At 38.9% G+C, this 21,341-nt stretch overlaps 1 protein-coding gene across 2 annotated transcripts in view; it reads right to left on the reverse strand.

Annotated features, from left to right (window-relative positions):
- Positions 1–3,660: 3,660 nt before the first annotated feature.
- Positions 3,661–21,341, reverse strand: part of GAB1 (GRB2 associated binding protein 1) — a 136,136-nt gene continuing 118,455 nt past the window's right edge. Inside the window, exons 7-11 of one of the 2 annotated variants that reach the window (XM_014603533.3) lie at positions 13,376–13,465; positions 10,228–10,321; positions 9,767–9,890; positions 6,674–6,796; positions 3,661–5,563 (exon numbers count right to left, since the gene is read on the reverse strand). In XM_014603533.3, the coding sequence (XP_014459019.1) occupies positions 5,405–5,563; positions 6,674–6,796; positions 9,767–9,890; positions 10,228–10,321; positions 13,376–13,465 (590 nt within the window). In that variant the 3' untranslated portion in view covers positions 3,661–5,404. The remainder of the gene's footprint in view (positions 5,564–6,673; positions 6,797–9,766; positions 9,891–10,227; positions 10,322–13,375; positions 13,466–21,341) is intronic. The other variant, XM_014603535.3, reaches the window with a different exon arrangement.

Genomic DNA, 21,341 nt, shown 5'->3' on the forward strand with positions numbered 1-21,341 from the left:
CTGTAACTCCAGTGGTGACACCAATAAGCACTTACCAGATACATCAGGCACCAGTGTGATAACTTGGAAACCTAAAGAGATGCGTCAAGGTCAAAAGGAATTGCTGGTACTCAGGACCTCTGAAAAAGGAGGCAGAAGAAAAGAGGTGGAAACACATATGTATATTAGGTATATAAATATGAATACAGGTGCCTAAATCTGGGGAAACCCCTTGGGTTTCAAACATGAATGACTGAATGACTTAAGTAGTTAAAAGGTTCAAAGAAATCTTCAGATTCTTATTTGTGTATTAAGCAGCGCAGCAGAATAAAACTGTCAGTCTGATAATTTTGCTCAAACACAATTCAAATTAAAAAGTCATGTGAAGGACAGATGAGCAGGACCCAGCGGGAATGAAAGATTCCCTTTCATAGACACCTCTGCTTCCTCTCCAATTCTTCTGAACTCTCCCCACCTGTTGGGTAAATAAGGAAACTCCATGTCTCAAGGCCATTTCAATCCCTCCCTGTGTAGATCTTTGTGTGAGGGTATGCTATATTTACCTGAATCCAAGATGAGGTGGGGGGAAGCTCCACATCCTGGATTTGAGTACAAATGGGGTGGGGGGAGGGGGAGCAAATAGGGAGCAGGCAGCTGCTGCAGTTCTAACCTCAGCTCAGGATCAGAGCTGGAGCCACTGCTGCTGCCTCCACCACCTTCCCCTCTGCTCTTGCCTCCTGCTGCCTGTCCCATTCCCACCCTGACCCCACTGCTGCTTACCCTCCAGCATAGGCAGAGGGAGAAAATTTTTTTTGCGGGGTGGGGAGCACTGAGCCTGTGTGCCCTGCCCAACAGGAAAGTCTCCAAGGGAAGGGGTGGGAAGAGGGGAAAGAGCCCGGGAGACCAGAGCTAGGCCTAGGGTCGGGGATGTGGCCCGCTGCACCCACCCCTTTACCTGTGCCTGGGGGTCATTACCTGGCACTGGTGGCCCCTGCAAATTCACCGTTACCCAGCTCCGCAGTGGCCCCAGCTGCCTCCCTGCACTGGCCCTACGCTGCCTGGGGGTGGCCTGGAGCCGGGGGCCTTGCACTGCCAGGCCAAAGGAGATGGAGCCCACAGGACCCCTGCGCCTACCTCACATCATCCCTGGGAAGAGCCTGATGTAGCCCAGTGGCTCCTCCAGAGGTACGGTGTTGGGGAGCCAAGGAGGGGGCACATAGCCCCCCCCCCCGATTTTTGCACAGGGCAAGGGCAGGCTGCAGCTGCAGGTTGGGTTCTGCCTGCTCCCTGCATGTGTGCCTTGCTGCTACCTTGAAAAGCGGTGTGGCTTCACGAGCAGCGAGGCATAAGGTGCCATGCCGTGCCGCTTTCAAAGGCAGTGAGGCGCACAGGGAGCAGGCAGATCCCAGCCCACAGCTGCAGCCCGCCCTTGACCCATGCACAGATCAGGGGGCCACGTGTCCCCTCCTTGGCTTCCCCCCTTGGCATTCACTGTGAATGGAGCCCCAGCTGGGCCAAGTTGTGGGGCAATCAGAGCCCGGAAGATCGTCCAGAGGCATGGCGCAAGGGAGCCAAGGGTGGGGGGCATCCTGTGAATAGGGCCCTGGCCAGGCCGGGTCATGGGGCAATCTTCACAGTGCAGCAAGGGAGTGAGGTATGGGCGAATCATTCGCCTCACTCCCTCCTACACTGTGGGGGGTTCTCTATCTGCCCCCCCTCCCCCAAGCCCAAGTAGAAAGGAGACTGAAAGAAACTTACCTGCCTGCTGAGCCGGCTGTGATCCTGGCTGCGCAGTGTATGAGTGTGCATGCCCCTCCCCCCCTCCGCTGCAACAGCCTGCAGCTAGGCTGCCATGGGGACCCTACCTGCTGCCCTATGTTTGGGGGCCTAAGCCCAGTTAGCCCCCCCGCCCCCCTTCCACTGCCTATGCCCTCCAGCTCTGGCTCTGGCCTAGGACACAGAGAACATGGTACTCTGGCCCTGCCAGACCATGCAACAGCAGTGATAGTGGCAGCAACTGCAGTTGCAGCTTTGACTCCAACCTGGGGCCAAGGTCAGGACTCAAGGAGGACCAAACCCAGAACCGGGATGGAAGGTAAATGATGGTAAGGTGTGCGGGAGAGGGGGTGGGAGGGAAGACACGGTGAGGGGGGAGGACAAGTGGTAAAGGGCAAGGTGCAGGTGTGGGCGCAGGAACCATGAGGGGAGCAGAGAGGGCATTCAGGCACTGGTGGGGGGCAGGCACCAGGGAAGGCAAGTGTTGGGGGGCAGACAGCAGTGGGTGGACAGAAGGCAGTAAGCAAGGGGCAGAGGTCAGGCCACTTGATCCCTGCACTGCCTGCCCCTTACCACCTGCCCTCCCTGCTGCTGCTTGCCCTGCTGCAGTGGTGGAGGGGACAAATCTAAGATGATCCTCTAAAAATTAGATTCTATACACGGAAAAATAAAATAAATTAAATACATTTTCCATATATATAGAACTTACTTATTGATCGTCTTAAATTATCTTCTTGAATTTAGGTTAATACAGTAATTTGTTTCCATTCTCAACAATGTCTGATAAGCACCAGCCATTATTCAGGAAAAACTTGAGGTGCAATTCCAGTTTAAAAAGGAGGAACTCCACTGAAGCCAGTGGAGGGATGCTTGTATAAAGACTGGCACAGGAGGAAAAAAAGCTCACCAGCCCTGCTGCAATAGTACAATTGAAACTTTTGGAACTAATATGCCAAAATAAGACTACTCTTTTACTGACCACCAAATGCTATACTTAAGGAAATTTCAGTTGTAGTGCTGGTAAAGGAACATTTGCTAACATTGAATAAGAATGATAAATAAGAATGCTTCAATTCTTCAAATTATTTCCTATTTGATGTATCTGCTCCTATTTCTATAAAGACATGCTGGTTTAGTAATAAGGGCAGCCTCTACATGTGCAATTAATGTGATGCAGTAAACTCTTGGGGCATATTGCACTGGAGTTTATTGCTGCTGGGTGCTGCGTTTACACGTGTGCTCGGGACTGCAGCACATTAAGCCAGGTTGGAGCAGCCCTGGCTGGCAGCGGACCCGGTGGGGGTCAGCCTGTCAGTCCGGGGCTGCTCCCACCCAGGTCAATGTGCTGCAAAGAGGCTGGCTGTGACATGATGATGCTCTAGTGTTGGGCTAAGCAGCAAACACCTCCCGCACTGAAGCACCCTCATGCCCTAGCCAGTCCCGTCAGCGTTTACATGTGCATTGCTGCACGCTAAATGATGCTACTGTAGGACAGTACTTGTGTTGACAAGTACTAACCTACAGCATCATTTATTAGTTTACTGCTGCCTAATAGGGCCACACGTGTAGATGCTGAGACTTTACTGTGGAGCTAATTAGGCAACTCCTCAGTACACATCTTATGTAGATATACCCAAACAGTCCAATCTTAGTTTGAATATATTCCATTGCAGCACTCCCGTTCAATTCAAAATGAGAAAGATTTGGCCTAACTTTTGCTGTTCAGAGATTTTTCTCTGCGATTCACTTTTGAAAACATTTTGGACTCAGATGTTTATAAGAGCCGTGTACTGTACCCACAGTCTGGCCGTTTTATAGAAGAAAACTGTATTTTATAATTTATGCACTTTGCCATATATTTTTTATATTTATGGGTCTGTGGCTTCACTGGATAGAGCATACACATTGAAACTGAGCAATCTGATTTATTTAAAATTCACCTCAAAATGCATTGTGTTTAGTTGTTTTTTTAAAAAAAACACAAACATTCAAAGCATCAAAATATTGCTAATTTAAAAAGAACCCTTATTAAGAATAAGACAATTTACATACTGTAGATTGGGGGAAAATATTGTAAGTTAGGCACCGTACTGAGGCCAGCATGCCAGAAAAAAACAACACATCTGTATGTTCATTCAACATTTTAAAAGTCTGGACCAAAAACAAAGAAAACAAAACAAAATCCATCAAGGAGTTACTCAAGGGTATTTGTGTAAAAAAGTGTTAGTAAATTTTCAACCCAGACATAATAAATTTAACAAATCATCTACATAATTAAAGACCTCTATTTGCTTCTTGACAGCTAAGTTAATTCTAAACCAAGGCAGACCATTATTTGAAACTGGCATAGTGAAAATGAAAGGATCACAGTACATAAAGCTTTAAATCCTGTACCAGGAAAGAGCAACACATGGTGTATGAGGGGATCAGGTATAGTATCTATTTTTAGAAAAACACAGATATAAAATATCAGTTGCATAGGGATTTAAATATAAGGCCAAGCAGGAGATTAAGTAAAATAAAGATCATAGGAAGGGCACTATGGTGTCAATACATAGTATTTCCATTTGAATTACTATCTAATTCAAAATCACAGTATCTTGCTAGTACTACGAACAGTGAATGTCAAACTGTCCTGTTAATCTCAAACTGAAAACCAAAAGTAGGACTTCTAAATAGTACAAAACTAAAGCTCATCGTCTAAACCTGATCAGTGTATTAGCACAACAGTGCTTGGTACGTACCTGATTATTTATATATTCTACCTTCTGTAAATAATATAAAGGTTATTTCTGTTAATTAGTATGAGATCACAACATTACTGCATGCCGTCAGTGGTTTGCAGGCTTACTTGATATTTAATTATTTAGTCTTTAAAAGTGTAAGATCCTACCCTGCAGAATCTTCACCCAATGAACACAGAACACTGTCATTAATAAAATACAATAGAAGTTCTACCACTAACAACTAACGTATAAGCCAAAATTCTAGGTCTAAAACCAATAACGTTCATTATTATTAACTCACAGCAATTTTTGTTAGGAAGGTAACCTGTAGACTTCCAAAGATTCCTTGCATGTATTAAATATAAAACAGTATGTAACTAATGGTCGTCTCTTGCCATTTCAAGTAGATTATTAAATTGTGAAACTATTTCTGCTAAATCAATTTTAAACTGTTAAAATCAAGTTCAAACATTAATTTCCCATATCTACAAGTAGCTTAATTAACCTAGAATTGTAATGCATAGTAGTGTAAGAAAAAAATCTCAAAATGAATTAGGCATTACGGTACACTAATTAGGAATACCTGAACCAACACTGTAACTGAAAAAGTGCATAAACTTAATAATACTACAAATGTGTTAAGTACAGGACAAAAAGTTTCTGGGAGCTCAGGAATACTATTTTACAAGCTATTTACATTTTGTGAGTTATCCAGATGCCACAGAGCACAATACAGGATCTTAACATTTTTGCTGTATTTGAAGAGTCCTTTAGCTCCCATCCTGTTCAGGTAGGAAGCTGTACACCGGTGAACTGTCAAGTACTGTACAGTCAAGCAACATTGCAGTTGTGGTTCAGTGTTTCTTCAAAATGCAGAATGACAAATGACACTTTTTTTGTTCTATGAAGAAAAAGCTGTATTTTCATTTTACATTTTTACTTGGTGTTTCAGATTCTGTAGACTGCCTCCCATCAGTCCATGCTTCTCGTGTACTCTTCAGTGCTAGTGTTTTCTGCTGGTCAACCACAACATAATCCACTCTTTCATCAGCCACACTGCTACCAGAACCACTGCTTTTTTTCTGGAAAAGAAATGGAGAGTGAAAAAGGAGGAAAATTAAAGATAAATACACAATAAATTATAGCCAGTTTAATTTTTAATGAAGCTATGCATTTAATAAGGGCTAATCAGTCTTTTTAAAAGGAAGTAACACTGTATTACAAACAGTGAAAGTATTTTTATTTTTTTTTAAATAATCTCACCTATCCAAATGGACAGTTAAGTGCTGAAAGTCCTTGCATATAAAAACCTGGGCTTTGTAACAAGATAGCAGGCAACACATAGAACAGCTCACAATTTTTGTTTATATTGGAAAAACATATAGTTGAGATTTGAAAGATGTGAGGACAGCCAGCATTGGGATGGTATGTGTTTAATGCCTGATAACTAAAATCTTAAAAAGGTTATATTTGGTTTTGGGGGTTTTTTTGCAGGAAAGGAGAGACAGCCTGTATATAATATTTAAAAGCTATGGGGAAGAACCCTCCAAAAGGATGCTTTGCTTAGTTAAACTTGCTCCAGGAGATGAAGAAACTTAGCTACCTGGACATGTGGAAATCTTATGCCCTCACAGACCAGTAAAATCCCAAGAGGGATCTGGAACAAGAATATCTCATATACATTCCACAAGTCAGCATCTGTGGTCATGGAGAAGCACTCATTTCTAACAGCACAAATTTCTGTGAAATTTTGCACAGCAGGGTCCCTATGGGGCTCTCTGACAGCTCACTCCTTAGTAGACTATCAGGGGACCGGTGTTTTACTGCCCTCCATCTATACTGGAGGCAGGGAAGGAAGAAGAACAGAAGACTGTCGAATATTCCTGGATATTAGAATAGCTCTAACTTCCTCATGGGAGAGTCAATTCTCTTCCACAAAAAATCCCTTGAATGGCGGCACACTCTCTTTCTCTGCCAGGAGAAAGGCTTTTCTCCCAGCATAAATACAAAGCCTGTCAATGGCCTATGACTGACCACAAGCAGAGGTGAAGCTGCTGAGTAGGCTTCCTTTCTGAGACATGAGGAGTGAGTAGAAGAATCGTACCTAATCTAGCAAACCTTAAGACACCTTCATTTTGAATATCAGAGCAACTTAAAAAAAAAAAACATTTAAAGTTTTAAATTTTGTGTACCTTACGAGGTGGAGTAGATTTTCCAGAATCTAGATCCAAATCTAAATATTCTACTTGTTTATCTCCTTTAGGTTTTACCATAGGACTGCTTCCTCCATCAAGGCTGTTGCTAGCAAACAGAATCTGAAATTATAATACAAATACAAATCAGCAACCATGAAAATGCTAAGTAGTTCATGTACATGGAAGTAGTATGTCCATGCCTGTTAAAAACTGCCTTGACAGACAAGATTTGGGAACTGCTCAAAGAGCTGGTAAGCAATGCAGATTTTATAACTTGCCATTAATGAACTAGTATACTAAACAGAAGTTAGGCTTAATTAATGTTAAGCCTGAGACACAGAATCAAAAGACCAGTTTAAGGCAGATGCTCCAAAACAGCTGTGCCTTCTACCTACGCTACACATCCCTTTCAACAGTGTGAGTTAAAGACATAGTAAGGATTTTTGGACTGGCATACCGTGTCTCAAGTTTAACATTACTTAAAGGAAGACTCTTATATTTTATTATATTAGTAATACAAATCATTTAAGGAACACCTGGCCTTTTAAAATTGTTAAATTTTGAAAGATGCTTTTGCATTTCATTCAAAAACTATCATGGTTAATTTAAAAATCAAAAGGAATTATTATTCAGTTTATAAAACTTCAGGATTAAGATAACCAGGGAAACTTTGGGAAAGGCTACCTGACATGAACTAAATCATATGGCATGTACCTAGTTTTCAGTCAGCCCAGATTTTTACCACCTCACCTCCTCTGTCCTCTCCCATTCTGATCCCTCCCTCTTAACAGGTGTTATAGGAACAGTACAATAGAAGGACTCTTCTCTAAAAGATAAAGAAAAAAAGGAAGACAGAGGGCAGCAGTCAGCAAAAAATGAAGAGCAAGGCAGAAGGAAAGACAGAAAGGGTACGGCTGACAGCAACTTGAAAGAAAAACCTGAACATTGCTCATTTTACGAAATCAAACTGAAATATGACAGGTGGGAGCAGTATATTTAAGACGATGACAGAAAAGGATGAGAAAGTTAACACAACTATTTCCCAAACCTCCAAGAAAATATTAGTGCAGTTTAGAATAATGATCCTGAAACTTGATAGATATTACATGATCACTAGGAAATAAAATGCTTAATGGATTAAATGCAGTTTTTATGTTTGCATGTTTGTTTTGAATTTCATTTTATTCCAGTATCATCAACTCTTTTTTTTCCACTGTTGGGACAACATAAACAAAACATACAAATGGGTGGGATTTAAAACAAAAAACAAGAAAACCCGAGTTAATTAATATTGGATTTCTTTGTCAGGATATTCTTTGAAAATTGTTTTTCTTTTAAGTTTCTGGTATTGTATATTTCATATTTAAATTATTAATGCTGTAGTTATATCACTGTTTGGGGAATGAGTGAAAAGATATTACTCTGAATACAGAAAAGGACCTATACATATGATCAGACAAGCAGGAAATGTCTATTAAAAACAAAAACTTAAAATTTAGTTAAATGAAAACAAAAATGTATTTTTGTACCACACTCAAGGAAAATTAAAAATGCAAGAAAGCAGAAAATATGCATAAATGGCTAGTACATCTAGATATGGTATTAAAACAAATCATTTAAGGATTAACATTAATCTTCTTAAGTGGCATTTTAAGAACACGGACGGTGCATCTACAAGTGCAATTTACTGTGGAGTAGAATCATTAGCTCCGCAGTAAAGTGTCAGCGTCTACATGTGCATCGCTATTAAGGTGCAGTAAACTAATTAACTCTCCCATAAGATAAGTACTGTCGGGTACAGTACTGTTTTATGGCAGAGTAATTAACTGCACTGGAATGCACCTGTAGACACTGACCAGGGGCATAAATTGAGTATGGTCAGCCCAATCAGCCAGGGGCCTAGTCTGCTCTGGCTCAATAGCTGCTGTCTTGGGTTCACGTGTAGACACTGGGCCCAGGAGCAGTTTACTCCAACTTGAACTGCTCTGGAGTTTATTGTTTGCATTATTCGCATGTGTAGATGCACCCAGTAATACTAATTCTCAATTTCTAATTCTGCTAATTATTTACTTGTTGCCATAGTCAATTCATAATCTCAGTATTTCAATTTTTTCACCTGTAAAATGGAATATTATTTCTTACTTACCCGTATCTCCCTCATGGGACTGCTAGAATTAGTTAATTTTATAGTGCTATGAAGATGAAAAATGTTTGGAATTTTTTTTTTTTACTATAAATCTCCACTAAATAGGGTTCTAAACAGTAAAAACTTGTAACAGCTAAACAGAGACAAGCCTAGGCTGAAAGTTTATGGCTACAGCTATGAACTTTTCCAAAGTGGAGGGCCATTCTGAACTAGGTTTTTGTTTAAGAAATGGGATGTTTTTATTACTATGATGTTATTTTAAAATACTATTGCAAATTCTTGTTTCTGTTTGTGAGACTCATGCATTATTCAGATACATTTCAAAGAATATTTATAAAGTAACATACCAAGAGCTAATAGAGTCAACACTCTAAGTAAAATTAAACTAATTTTACTTTTCCCAACATGTTCTTGAATGTCTATACTGTAACTAATTCTTAAAAACAATGTCCTATCAGAAATAAAAGATAGAAAATTTGAACATGAAATATTAATAAAGATTTCCTATGATTCTCATTCTTTCCATTTTTCTTTGAAATACGTTAACTTGTAAATTAAATTTTAAAAAGCCTGTAAATGTAGTTGAAGAACACTGGCATAATTTTTTCCCTTCTGATAATGTGCAACTGTCCTGACACAGTTTAGAAGCAAAGATGACAGAAAGAAGAAAGTCCTTGGGAAAGAATATATTTTAAACACTTCGAGCAAAAGGTCTTCAGATTTGTTCCATGCACATGAACCTGGCCTTTTACTAAATGAGCAATTCTAGCTTTAAATTGCTTAATAATACCATATTAAAATAAAGAAAGCATTCTAATTCATTGAAGTATGTATCTAGAAAAAAGAAAAGAAAGGGCTGTTGGTTGACAAAAAGGATTTTTGTTTGCATGTTTTAAAAGTAAGGACTGCACCGGAAGAGTAGTTAAGATGTAGATATTACATACTGGGTCTTCACTGGACTGATTGGGATTCATGGAAACATAATTCTCTTCACTGTCGTGCGAGTCACTGCTGGAAGTTGTGCTATGAACTGAATCCGGTCTGGGAGACATAGGAAACCTGGAGGAGCTAATTACCAGGAATTATTTTACAAACAATAAAACTTGAATATTTTAAAACTCCTGGTAAACAAAAAAGAAATAAGTATATTAGAGTTTAAATTCTTACATCAGGTTTACCAGAGTTGCATTTTCCAGTTATACACTGCTCTTTATATTCAAAACACTTCACTGTACAACAAACACACATACAGCTGACATGTTTATGGGCACACATGCATACATACTTCAAAAGGAAATAGTCTCTGCTACAGAAGCTAAGAAAAAGGAAAGATCATACAGATGTTCATTAACACACTGTTCAAAGAAAACAAATAATCTAAAATAAGAAAAGTTATGAGACTTACTCTCGTGCAAAACTTCTGGTGATAGGAGATCTAACGGGGGCTTGTAATTCCTCCCACTCGGGCAGAGGTTTTATTTCTAGTGGAGCTGGTTTTACTATATAAGAAAAAGACAATTTTAAAGTATAGAATATTTCAAAACAAATTCAAGTTCATCAGTTTTTGAAATATTAAGTTGTCTAGACGTAAATATGTTTTATAATTTGCCAGTGAGTAAGATTTCTCAATTAGACCCAAAATACCCACACTTATCACTAAAAGTTGTTTGGTTCTCAAAGAGATTTCTGAGCCACTGTATGTTGTCCATATTTTTAAGTTTTCCCAAATAATTAATTAGAGTCCTGCTAATAACAAGAGCTACTATAATTTAAGAATTTGGAAGTAGCACGTTTATATGCAGTTCTATTCTGAAAAGAGAACTTGAATATGACACGGGAATGTTTTACATATATTGTGCTACGTTACTGTATGGGCTCAGTTCACAAGTAAAAAGGTGGGGTTGGTTGGTTGTCTTTTCTTAAAGTACCAGTATGCATCTCTAGGTCTGAAATATTCTCTCATGGACTTTTGGTACTGAAAATATTTTGCAGACCCAGTTGTGCCCTCATGCAGGTGAAAGTGATGGCAGAACCAAGCTCTGAAATTGGAATTTAGTTAAAGAATTCGAGGTGCGAGTCAGAGATGTTCTGGCTCTCTTCAGTGCTTAACTGAAAAGAAGAAGGAACATGTCTGCCTCAGTAGTATCAGATGAAAGGATTCTTAAAAAGATGTAATTGTTAATATATTTTTCAGGGTAGGACCACACCTTCCTAATGACAAGTTAAATTAAGCATAATTGAATTCAAAATAGGAAAAAGGCCTCCAAACATTGTACAAGTATTTGTATTAATTTCAAAAACTCAATTTCACTCTTGCAAGACTCTTAGGGAAGTACGTATAGTCAGACTTGAGAAGGTAATTATTCTAAAGTATCTAATGCTTTTCCTCCCCACAAAATACACAACATTCAATATAAACTACAAAAGAATTGATGCAGCTGATCAATTTCTATAGATCAAAATGTTTACTGGGAACAAATTTCAGACAGATAAAAATTAGTTCATACACAGTAAAATCCATAGTAAATGACCATATAAGGGAAAGACAAAAATGTTGATTAAAAAAGGTAGTTTTCTTCCAAGGGAGAAAAACTTGTACTTGATATATCTGTCAATACTGTGAGGTAGTCTTTTAAGATATAGGACTAATCTTAACAGGTTTCTTACATTTCAGTGTAACTATTTATTTAAATTAAATTTTATGGACCACATCATTGGAATTAATCACACTGAACTACTCTTCAGTGCAACTGAAATGCTGTAGGAGTGGCCAATTTGAAACACAAGATGCACTAGTATACTTGAGTAATTTATGGTGAAACAGATTTTGCCACCTTAACTCACATGTCCTGGTGCCTTATTCATCAGGTAGTCCTACCGATTTTTTAAAAAGGTTCTCAAATAATTTATTTCCAAAGGACTAAACAAGGAATGGGGTGTTATTCCACAGGAGTTAGGGTGACAGAAGTGGAGTTTATGCAAGTCATGCCATGATATGGATGAGTGGCATTAGAAGATACTAGAACAGCTCATGTGCTTTATAAAGGGACAGTGAACCAGCACTTGTGGCAGAGGTGGTATCTTTTATTAGACCAACTAGATATTTGCAAAAAACATCTTTATAAAGGGACATCACGGCAACTGCACTCAATAGCCCAAGTACAACTCTGTAGTAGAAATGAGTATGGGCTGGATCCAATGCCAGGTGAAGCTAGTTTTTGCATAAGCTTCAGAGGTTTTTAGATTAGCTGTAAGTGCATCTTATAAAGTGATCAAATGTGCCGTTATAAAATGCTTGACAATTTAAAATTTCTCATTATCCATATGATTGTGACGGGGACCAGCTCTGTTAGTACATACAATAAGCCAGTCAAACTCTACAACTGTAATGATTATTTTTAAAGTATAAAACAAATCACTGTACTAATATACAGGATCAATTTCTTTGGCTGCACTTCAATGTTTAGTCAATGGCAAGAGAACATTAAACTGCAATATCAGCATTAGCTCTTAACCATAAATTATTTGAAGTGATACATAGGTAGGCCATATAGACTTACTTCTAAAGAAACAGATACAAAACTAAATCCAAAATATGAGCAGATCAAAGCTTGTATATTACTGTATTTACTTGAATCCAAGAGGCGGGGAGAATTCCCTCACCTTGGATTCCAGTACAAAGCGGGATGTAGTCAGCTGCTGCAGCTCATGCTCTGGCCTAGAGTCAGAGTCTCCAACCCCTCTGTCACTTGCCTCCTACCTCCTCTGTCCCACCACCTGCCCCTTTTCCTCTGCCATTGCTTACCCTCAGTCACGTCTCCAGCTCTGGCCCTGCTCTGGCCCAGGGCATCGAACACGTGGTGGTTCTGGTCCCTGCCTGGCCAAGCAACCATGGCAGTGGTGTGACAGCTCCAGCCCTAGCTCCAGCTCCACCCAGGGCCGGGGCCAGAACCAGCATGTGTTCCGTGCCTCAGGCCAGAGCCAGAGTGGTGGGAAGTGGTGCAAGGATTGGAAGGGGGTAAGCCAGGAGCTGGGAGGTGCAGGCACCAGGGGTTAGGCAGCAGGAAGGGGAAATGGCAGGGGGCACAGTGGCAAGTGGCCAGGGGGGCAAGGGGCATAGATCAAGCCACTCTGACTTTGACTTCCCAGCCACTTGCCCCCCTACCGCCTTCCCCTTAACATTGCTTGCCACCCTGCAGTGATGGCAGGTGGGGGGAGAATTTAAGCTTGATCCTACAATAATTAGGTTCTAAACATGAAAAATTATAACAAATTTATACATTTTTCATGCACAGAATCTAATTATTGGGGGTCATCTTACATTTGAAGTTACCTTGGTTTGGGTAAATACAGTAATTTCTGGTACCGCTTTAAATACACTATTTAGGATATAAGGATGTTTTCCCTTGCATAGGAAAAAAAAAAGTTTTCAAGAAAAATGTGTCCATGGTCTCAGCTTATAACAGTAGTCATGATAATGCCTTATGAGAGCTTAACCTATAGAAAAACATTCTTACAAAGCTCCGTACAACATGCAATGCTAAAGTACATACCCTTTCTTCTTGTAGTAAAGTCACCTATGGTTTGTGAATCAGTTCGCTCTAAACCATGTGGTTTAGGTCTTAAAATTTTAGGACTTTGACCTAATTGGTAAAAAGAAGACTCGCTTAATATAATGTTATTTTTATAACTGGAAAAACGGAATTCTTTAAATAGGCAGCAGAACCCCTTGCAGAAAGGTTAACTTTGGAAGCATAAGCAAGCTGCTGAGGGAGAGTTTTACAGCCTGGCTAGGTCTCATGCTAGCACTTAAGCACCACACTTGAAAGGAGCAAAACATTGCATGCAAGAAGCTCATCTGAAGTAAGCAAGATTTATGTACCAGGTACTTAGGCAGTTTAGTTATTTCTGTGTTAATTAGGATTTTCAAAAGTAGAATATTTTTTAAAATATCATGTTAGACAAATATCTAACATGATGTGAAGAATGGTTATCCTTCATATACAGCAGAAGAAATAGTTATGGCTAATTTAAATTACTTTAAACTATATTAAAAACTTCTTAGCCTGTGATATTCTTCTTAGCATAGATATTCCTTTAGAGACCCTATGGAGGTCCTATTATATTTCGTCTAGAAGATGATATCCTTTAGTAGTCCTTTCACATATTGTATCTGTTGACTCTGTTCTCAAAGCCCTGTATTCTGTCCGGGCCACTGGCTGTGTATAAGTGGCACACTACTGCAGATCCATTGAAAATCTCCCCTGAGGTCAATGGGAGATTTGCATAAAGGTGAGTCTTTATGTAGTAAATAAAAACAAATTTCTGAAGTCTGGGTGTCTAAAATTAAGAAACCCAAATGTTAGGTGCTAATTTTCAGACAGCTAATTTTAAGCACCCAGGTTTGAACAATTTTGACAGAAACTTTTAGCTATGTATTAATTATTCTGTACCTCACTGATATTCATCTTTTATTGTTATGCCGAGACACAGCAAGCATATGTTTACTGGTCATCTTAAGGACCATGTGTTTTCTACCTTTCTTATTCTTATCCTTCTTTTCTCCCTTTAAGTTCTCTTTCCCTTCCTTGTCTTTGTGATTTAAGAAAATCTCAATATTGTTCTTTTTTTGCCTGGGGGCAATCATTACAACCTCATTCACTGTCCTATCTGCAATACTAATAATCAGCAATAAAATAGTTACTTCTTAAGTTTAAAGCATCACCACCAGCAATTTAAGTGAATTAGATTAGTAGAGGGCAGTAAGGCATTCACAGCTTTTGTTCTAGGCTGTCTGCACACCCAGGAAGAACAGCACTGCCTTGGTGCATTTTTGGTTCATGTATAAAACGTTCAGTTTTAACCCTGAAACTGGGTATAGCTTATTTAATTTAAAGCTTGAGATTCAGTATAATTCCAGATGTCCCACAGGACACAAATAGATGCAGTCAATGATGCACATTATATACATCCAGGCACCAGCTGGACTTTTGGCTTAATGTAAGCACTGGACTTTAAAACATGTCAAATAATAGGTGCTGTTTTTGGTGTTTCACATGGATAGAATTACTACAAAACTAACTATAATATTACCTAGCTCCAGGGGTGGTGCCAGCCTCTTTCTGGTGGGGGGGGCTGAGCTGGGAGCACCACGCCTCTGCGGACAGGAACGGGGTGGGCTCAGCTGCATGGGGCTAGTGGGCAGCAATGGTGGCACTAGAAGGGGGGGACTATGGGGCAGGGGGCTAAGGTGAATTTTGGGGTGGCTATAGCCCTTCCCAACCACACCCCCTCCCAGGCCACCCCTGCCTAGCTCTCATACTGCACTTTTCATTTACAGATCTCAAGCAGTTTTGAAGGCAGTCATTATCATAAGAATCTGTAAAATAGGAGAACTATGACAAAAATTACTTTCCAAAGATCATCTAGTAGTTCACTGGTAAATTGCTTCATAAATATAAAAGAATTCCTCCCAGTTCTGCAGGGCTGGGCCAAAGCATCCCCAGTCTTTTCAACTCCTGTGACTGAAAGAGTTTGGGGCCAAAGCAATGGTTTAAGGAACATATTGAGCTGTAATCAAATTGCCAGAGTGATGCAGTCTCTCCATGTTAGTACATTAAACATTTAAAGTTTTTGTACAACTTTTTGCAATGAAAATCATATTGGACCCCATCCTACTTTGCCTCTAAGACATCTGAGTGGCGCTTAAACCCCTCTTAGGCACTTAAGTCACTTAAAACAATCCAGATTCACTCAGCACTACAGCCTGAATTTCAATGAGCAAACAAATGGTGAAAAATTTCTTTTTAATAACACACAGTATTAGTAATCCTGTTTAATATAATTTTAAGTTGGTTTTACACCATTCCACAAAGATTCCATTCAATCTATGTATCAAATATTTTGGAATATTAATATTTGCAATGGGGCTTTTGGGATATTAATACTTGCAATATGATTTTAAAGCAGGAGTGTAAATAATGAAGTTTAGTTTTCTGAAAAAGGATGTTAAAACTGTCAAAAAGAAAGAGTACTCATGGGTCTGGTGTCAGAGTATACCCAAAGATGCATGATTTCTTCCCATGGCATTTCAGACTGAGTATCAATGCTCCTTTTGTCTGAGAAATTGTCAGGCCCTACCCTATTTGGCACAGTCTATTTCTATATCCAACAATGATTTAAATTAAAAAACAGAAGCCTTCCTCATGTGTTTCTCTTCCTTAGTTTTCTGTAGTAAACACAGAGGGAAAGTTAGTATTCAAAAGTACAACTGTACATTCTTAAATTGAAACAGTTGTAACCTAACATTTTTAGTTTTATAACATAAGCTCTTTGGGGTAAATGGCCAGTCGTCCAGGGGTAAACTTCAGGGGACAGTCCCAGACACTCCAAAGACCTTCAAAACTAGAGGTCCATTTATATCACTACTGTTTCCAGTTAGTGATAGCTACCTCCCAAGCCAGAAACAGTATAACTGTGTCCACACAACACTGTACAGTTCTTCTGAGGCAGAACTGCCTAGTCTAGGTTCAGCCTCACATTCATACAGCTATGCTGTTTCCAGTTCAGGAAATAACCTGTGGCTACCTTTTGAAGCCTGAAGTAGTATAGCTGCAGCCATGCGGCATTTAGCGGCATTGTGTTGTGCCCTCTCCACAGATGCAGCCTGGCACTCATCTTGGACCAGTTTTTCAAATTCATGACAATGGCAGAGAGAAACTGCAACCTTTAAAACTAGGGAAGTTTTGGAAGGTTTAGGATGGTCACTTCATCTTTTTGTTTTTGGGTATAGTTTGAAGCACAGTGGGCTACATGAGATGCTAATAGCACTGTGTAGTCGAGTGCTAGGCAAAAACTGTGCTAACACACTACTACACAGTAGTATTAGACTACTGCACAGTGTCACTAAAAACCCCAGCATCAGCGCTACTGTGCAGTAGCGTGAGTCACCGCACATTAATTTAGTACTTGGTTATCCAAGTACTAAACTTAATGTGCCGTAACTACGGTGCATTAAAGAACATGCAGACATGCCCACTGACACTTAAACAAAATAAAACAAATAAAGAGTAAAAATCAATGAATTTTGTTAAAGGAGGACATTTTCTGTTTAGATATTATTGAATGTTCTGACACAGCCATTGCCTACAATGGATTTCATATCAGGAACAAGGACCTGTACATGCTATTTAAGTTGCCAGTTATTTGGAACTTAAATTAAAAAGTTAATCTAACAGTATGATATAAAATATAACAAATACACAATTTGATAACAGTTTCCTGGCCAAAAGGGCTCCCTTTCTCCCAAACCGATAAGGAGATTGCAAGCAGAATGCTATGGAACTGCTTTATTTGGAATGGGACTGCAGGGAAGAAAGCTTGTATTCAGCAATATAGGCATGCCAAACAACTGGTAATTTGTCTCTCAATGTTTTCAGGGGAAAACTGCATTCTCAGAAGATACAGGAATTCAGAGTCTCTATTTGAAAAAAATGAAAAAAACAAAAATATATATAAGGGAAACTGCAATTTGCACTTGGGGGTCTTGGCATTCCAGCACAGCATTCTGAATTTTCTACTGCTCTTTGACTTTAAAACATAGTTCAAGGTCTTTATTCTATAGATTTTATGATCTAGTATCTATTCTGTGAAGTCCTCTCATAAGAAGTGTCAGATCCTGGGCACATGGTCCTAAATAAAGAACTAAAAATATTCCAAAGCTGGCTTCCTCTACAGCAATATCCTGCCAAGGTGGATACAATTAATAGCAGGTATTGGCCCTCTGTACCACCAAACTAATAACCATTTTCTTAATAGGATCAGACACCAAATGGAGGTAGAATTATGATGTCTGGGCAACAGTCTTAGATGGATCCCATTTTCTGTTTGCCTTAAAGACAGCCAGAAAAGCTAGAAATCAGTCATCAACAACCCAAGCAGATGGAACCAACTAAAGTAAGTTATCTAAAGACAAAAAATGTATGTCACTTCCAGGATCTCTATTTTATTTGTCTAAAATTTCTCAAAATACTTTCCTTCACAGCATCAGCTACTTTTAGATATTCCAGAAATGAAGAAGAATGAGTTTGGAATGGAAGACTCTGAATCTAAATAAGCCTATTCACAGAAACTTGTATCTAAAGTTCATTGGTATTCATAAAGTATTTGTTAAATGCCACAAAAACTATTCAGTGAATACCAATGCATTTAATCATGAAGTTTCCTAATCTGCTAGTAATTCTACGTATGTCCATATTTAAGTAAGCCTCAAAACTGTAGTGTTCATTGGTCAAGAGTACTGGAGCTTCACATCAGGTTCATAAAGCATGTGGGATATTACTTTGAGATAGCTCCTCACGTTCTATACAACTGTGTGGAATGGTTGATTTGCTAGGAAACAGTTCTGTTTTTTTAAATGTTTTTAATGAAACACTGTGTTAAGGGTATATAAAACCTGAGGGCAAACATGCTAACTTGCAGGCTAGGAATATTACCTAGCCTGTTTCATGCTAAAGAAAAGGAACCCACTTATCTAAATACATGAGAGGAAAATCCTATCAAAGGAAGCGTTATCAGTATTCTTTCATTCCTTCTCTCCCTGATACTTTAAAGTTATACGTTTGTATCTTTAAAAACAATTAGTAAAACAAGGTCTAAAGGGCTTGTAGATTTTGTTTAGTCTGTTTAAGCCACATTTTCTTTATTTGATACCTTTTGTCTCTATCCATCTAACTTCACTTGCATCTGGAATTCATTTAACTGTGATGTAAAAAAATCTCTTGGAACTGTTTAATCTTTAGGATTAAACTTTTCGTAAGAGCAACTCATAGCTGTAGGTAAAGAATTGCTTGACCACAGCAAGGAGCTATGCAAACTACAGAGAAATTACCTTTAAATCTTATTTCCTAGAAAACAGTCTACTGCAAGTAACCTTAAACTGCCATGGGAGAAGCCTGGATTCACTTCTAAATATTTGCTGTTGGGCCCACAGACTAGTTAAAAAGGGCTGGCCCACTCAGGGACTGGGAGGAGGCACTAAATATGCATCTTTTTATCTCTAAACAGAAAAAAAGCAGTACCTTGACTGGAAAAGTATCATTTGAAAATGCTAGATACTTTTCTTAAAAAACAAACAAACAAAAAAGATAAAAATTAACTGCATCCTACTGTGAAAAATAACAGCAACACTAAAAGCTTCATACTTCAAATCTGCAATTCAAATTAGCTTTGCTAATTAACATTAACGTTTACTGCAGTTTTACTTCTGCTGTGTTCTACCCTAGAACATGCATTGTTTTCAATTCTGTAGGTTAGAATCCAGAATTCTGCATTCTTGCAGTGTTGCCAAATCTCAATGATTTTACTGAAGTTTTCCTAAAGTCCCAGCATCTTGTATCACACTATGTAAGAGCTTCAACTTTGATCCCTTTAAAAAAAAGTGAGGCACTATTATATGGAAGGCTCAACAATCCAACATAAAAAATAAAAAAACCTATTTTTTAAAGTTCTCATTAACTGAGAATACTTAGTTGCTAAAACTGTTGTTTGTGATGCAGAGGCAACAAAAGAATGTAGTTTTGAGTACTCTGCAAAATGTTAAGTTATGAAATCAAAACAACCACCACCACCAAATCATTTATATATACTGAAAACATAATTTTGACTGCTATTTGTACAGTCATTTTTCAGACTAACACCCCCCATTTAAAGATGTATTTTAGTGATGCATTAGCACACTGACTTGGGCAAGAAAAAAAATACTATGTTGGCATCTTTGACTTTTTTAGAATGCTGCTTCTGACACCAAAATAGTCATACTGTATAAAACTGGATGCAAGTATGTAATGTGAAAACTGTACAATGGGATGCTTATAACAACATTTCATGACTGATCGGGGTTCCAAAATGCATCATAGTCGATATTTTTCTTGTGTGCTTTTCAAAAAATACATGTACTGTAAAAATTAACAACTATCCACAAATGAGGAAGACTGTTATTACAACAGGATCAAGTGTAGTACTTCTAAACAATACCAATACTTCTAGTTGGCATGTATAAGAGATTTCATTTAAAATTCCTTCTTTAAATGGTGGTTATAACCTAAATTACATTTTAAAATATTGGCAACTTCTACAGAATGAAATCCAATGAGAAGACATCAGTGAATAGACATAAAAAAGAAACAGCTACATTTTAAAGGAAGTCCTCATATTTGTGGCCTGACCAGATATGAATTGTGTCAAATAACAGCTTAGACAAGAAAAATACATAAAGAAAGAACCAGCTTTAGCATCCCTGTTTTAAAATTACCCAGAAGCAAGCCACACTTGAAAAAGCAACCACAAGAACCAACTCAAAAAGAAAAGTCTGTTTCATCTTTTTCTCCATAGGTACAACTGGGTAGGTTTTCCTTTCTAGGAACAGAAATATGTTTAGCACTGCCTCTAAATGTGGCAAGGCAAAATTCTGCATCAAATTCTGTTGTCCACAAGTCACTATTGCAACATTAGGATCTATACTGGGGGAAACTCAGAGCAAAATTTGGCCTCATACTTTTTTAGGTGGCCTTTTTGAAAACCAAATAAATCACAGTCTTCTTTGCATGCGTCTTTATATTTACATATGCTACATAAGTAGGGACCTACTTAACTCAAAGCCATTGTAGCACCTTGCTCACAGAAAGAAAGGTTGATTTTGCGGGCATTTCCCAGTGGGCCTACCCCTCACTGTTGACTGGTGGAGAGGCCATGCCATCAACCACAGATGGTTGGAGAGGTCCCACTATCAACACAGACAGTCAGTGCCAGATTTAGGCTTAAGATACTTAAGCTACAGCATAGGACCTCACAATATGAGGGGCGTCTAACTAAGAAAAAACCCCCACTGGATGTTTTCATTCTAACATGATAAAAATATACATATATTGGCTCCACAGTTACTATATATATTGAGTTCACAAATTTGTGCAAAAGAACAATAATTCATCTTAAAATTTCACGAAAATCCATTTTTGTGGATTTCATGGATTATTTTTATCGTATGGGGCCTCTTAAACTGGATATAGTTTAGGGTCTCAGCATGTCAATCTGGCACTGCAGGCAGTCACTAAATCTCAAACATGCAAGACAATGCATTGTCTAAGTACTGCAGTAAGTATTGGGAGATTCTAAAATAGTTTATTATATGAACGATACGCTTTTTTTTTCTGGGTTGATTTCACAGGAAATCGCAGCTGATGGAATGATCCTGGATACCACCAGTTTTTAGATGTCTACCTGGCCATTTTTAGCCCTGCCCATACTCAGTGGATGTGTGAGTATGCAAATATGTGCAGTAGATCTACTGAATGGATGGGCATGTTCATGGCTACATGGACAAGTCCCAGAAAAAGAAAGGAGGGTGGAGAAGGGGGAGCTGTCCCCTGTTGCTAAAGCAGTTATGGCACTTGCTCAAGAAGCTGGAAGTCCAAGGTTCAGACTCTAGGCCTCTCTCACCCAAACAGGATTTGAACCTATATT

This window comes from Alligator mississippiensis, chromosome 2 (assembly GCF_030867095.1).
Source record: "Alligator mississippiensis isolate rAllMis1 chromosome 2, rAllMis1, whole genome shotgun sequence".
Classification (NCBI taxonomy): domain Eukaryota; kingdom Metazoa; phylum Chordata; order Crocodylia; family Alligatoridae; genus Alligator; species Alligator mississippiensis.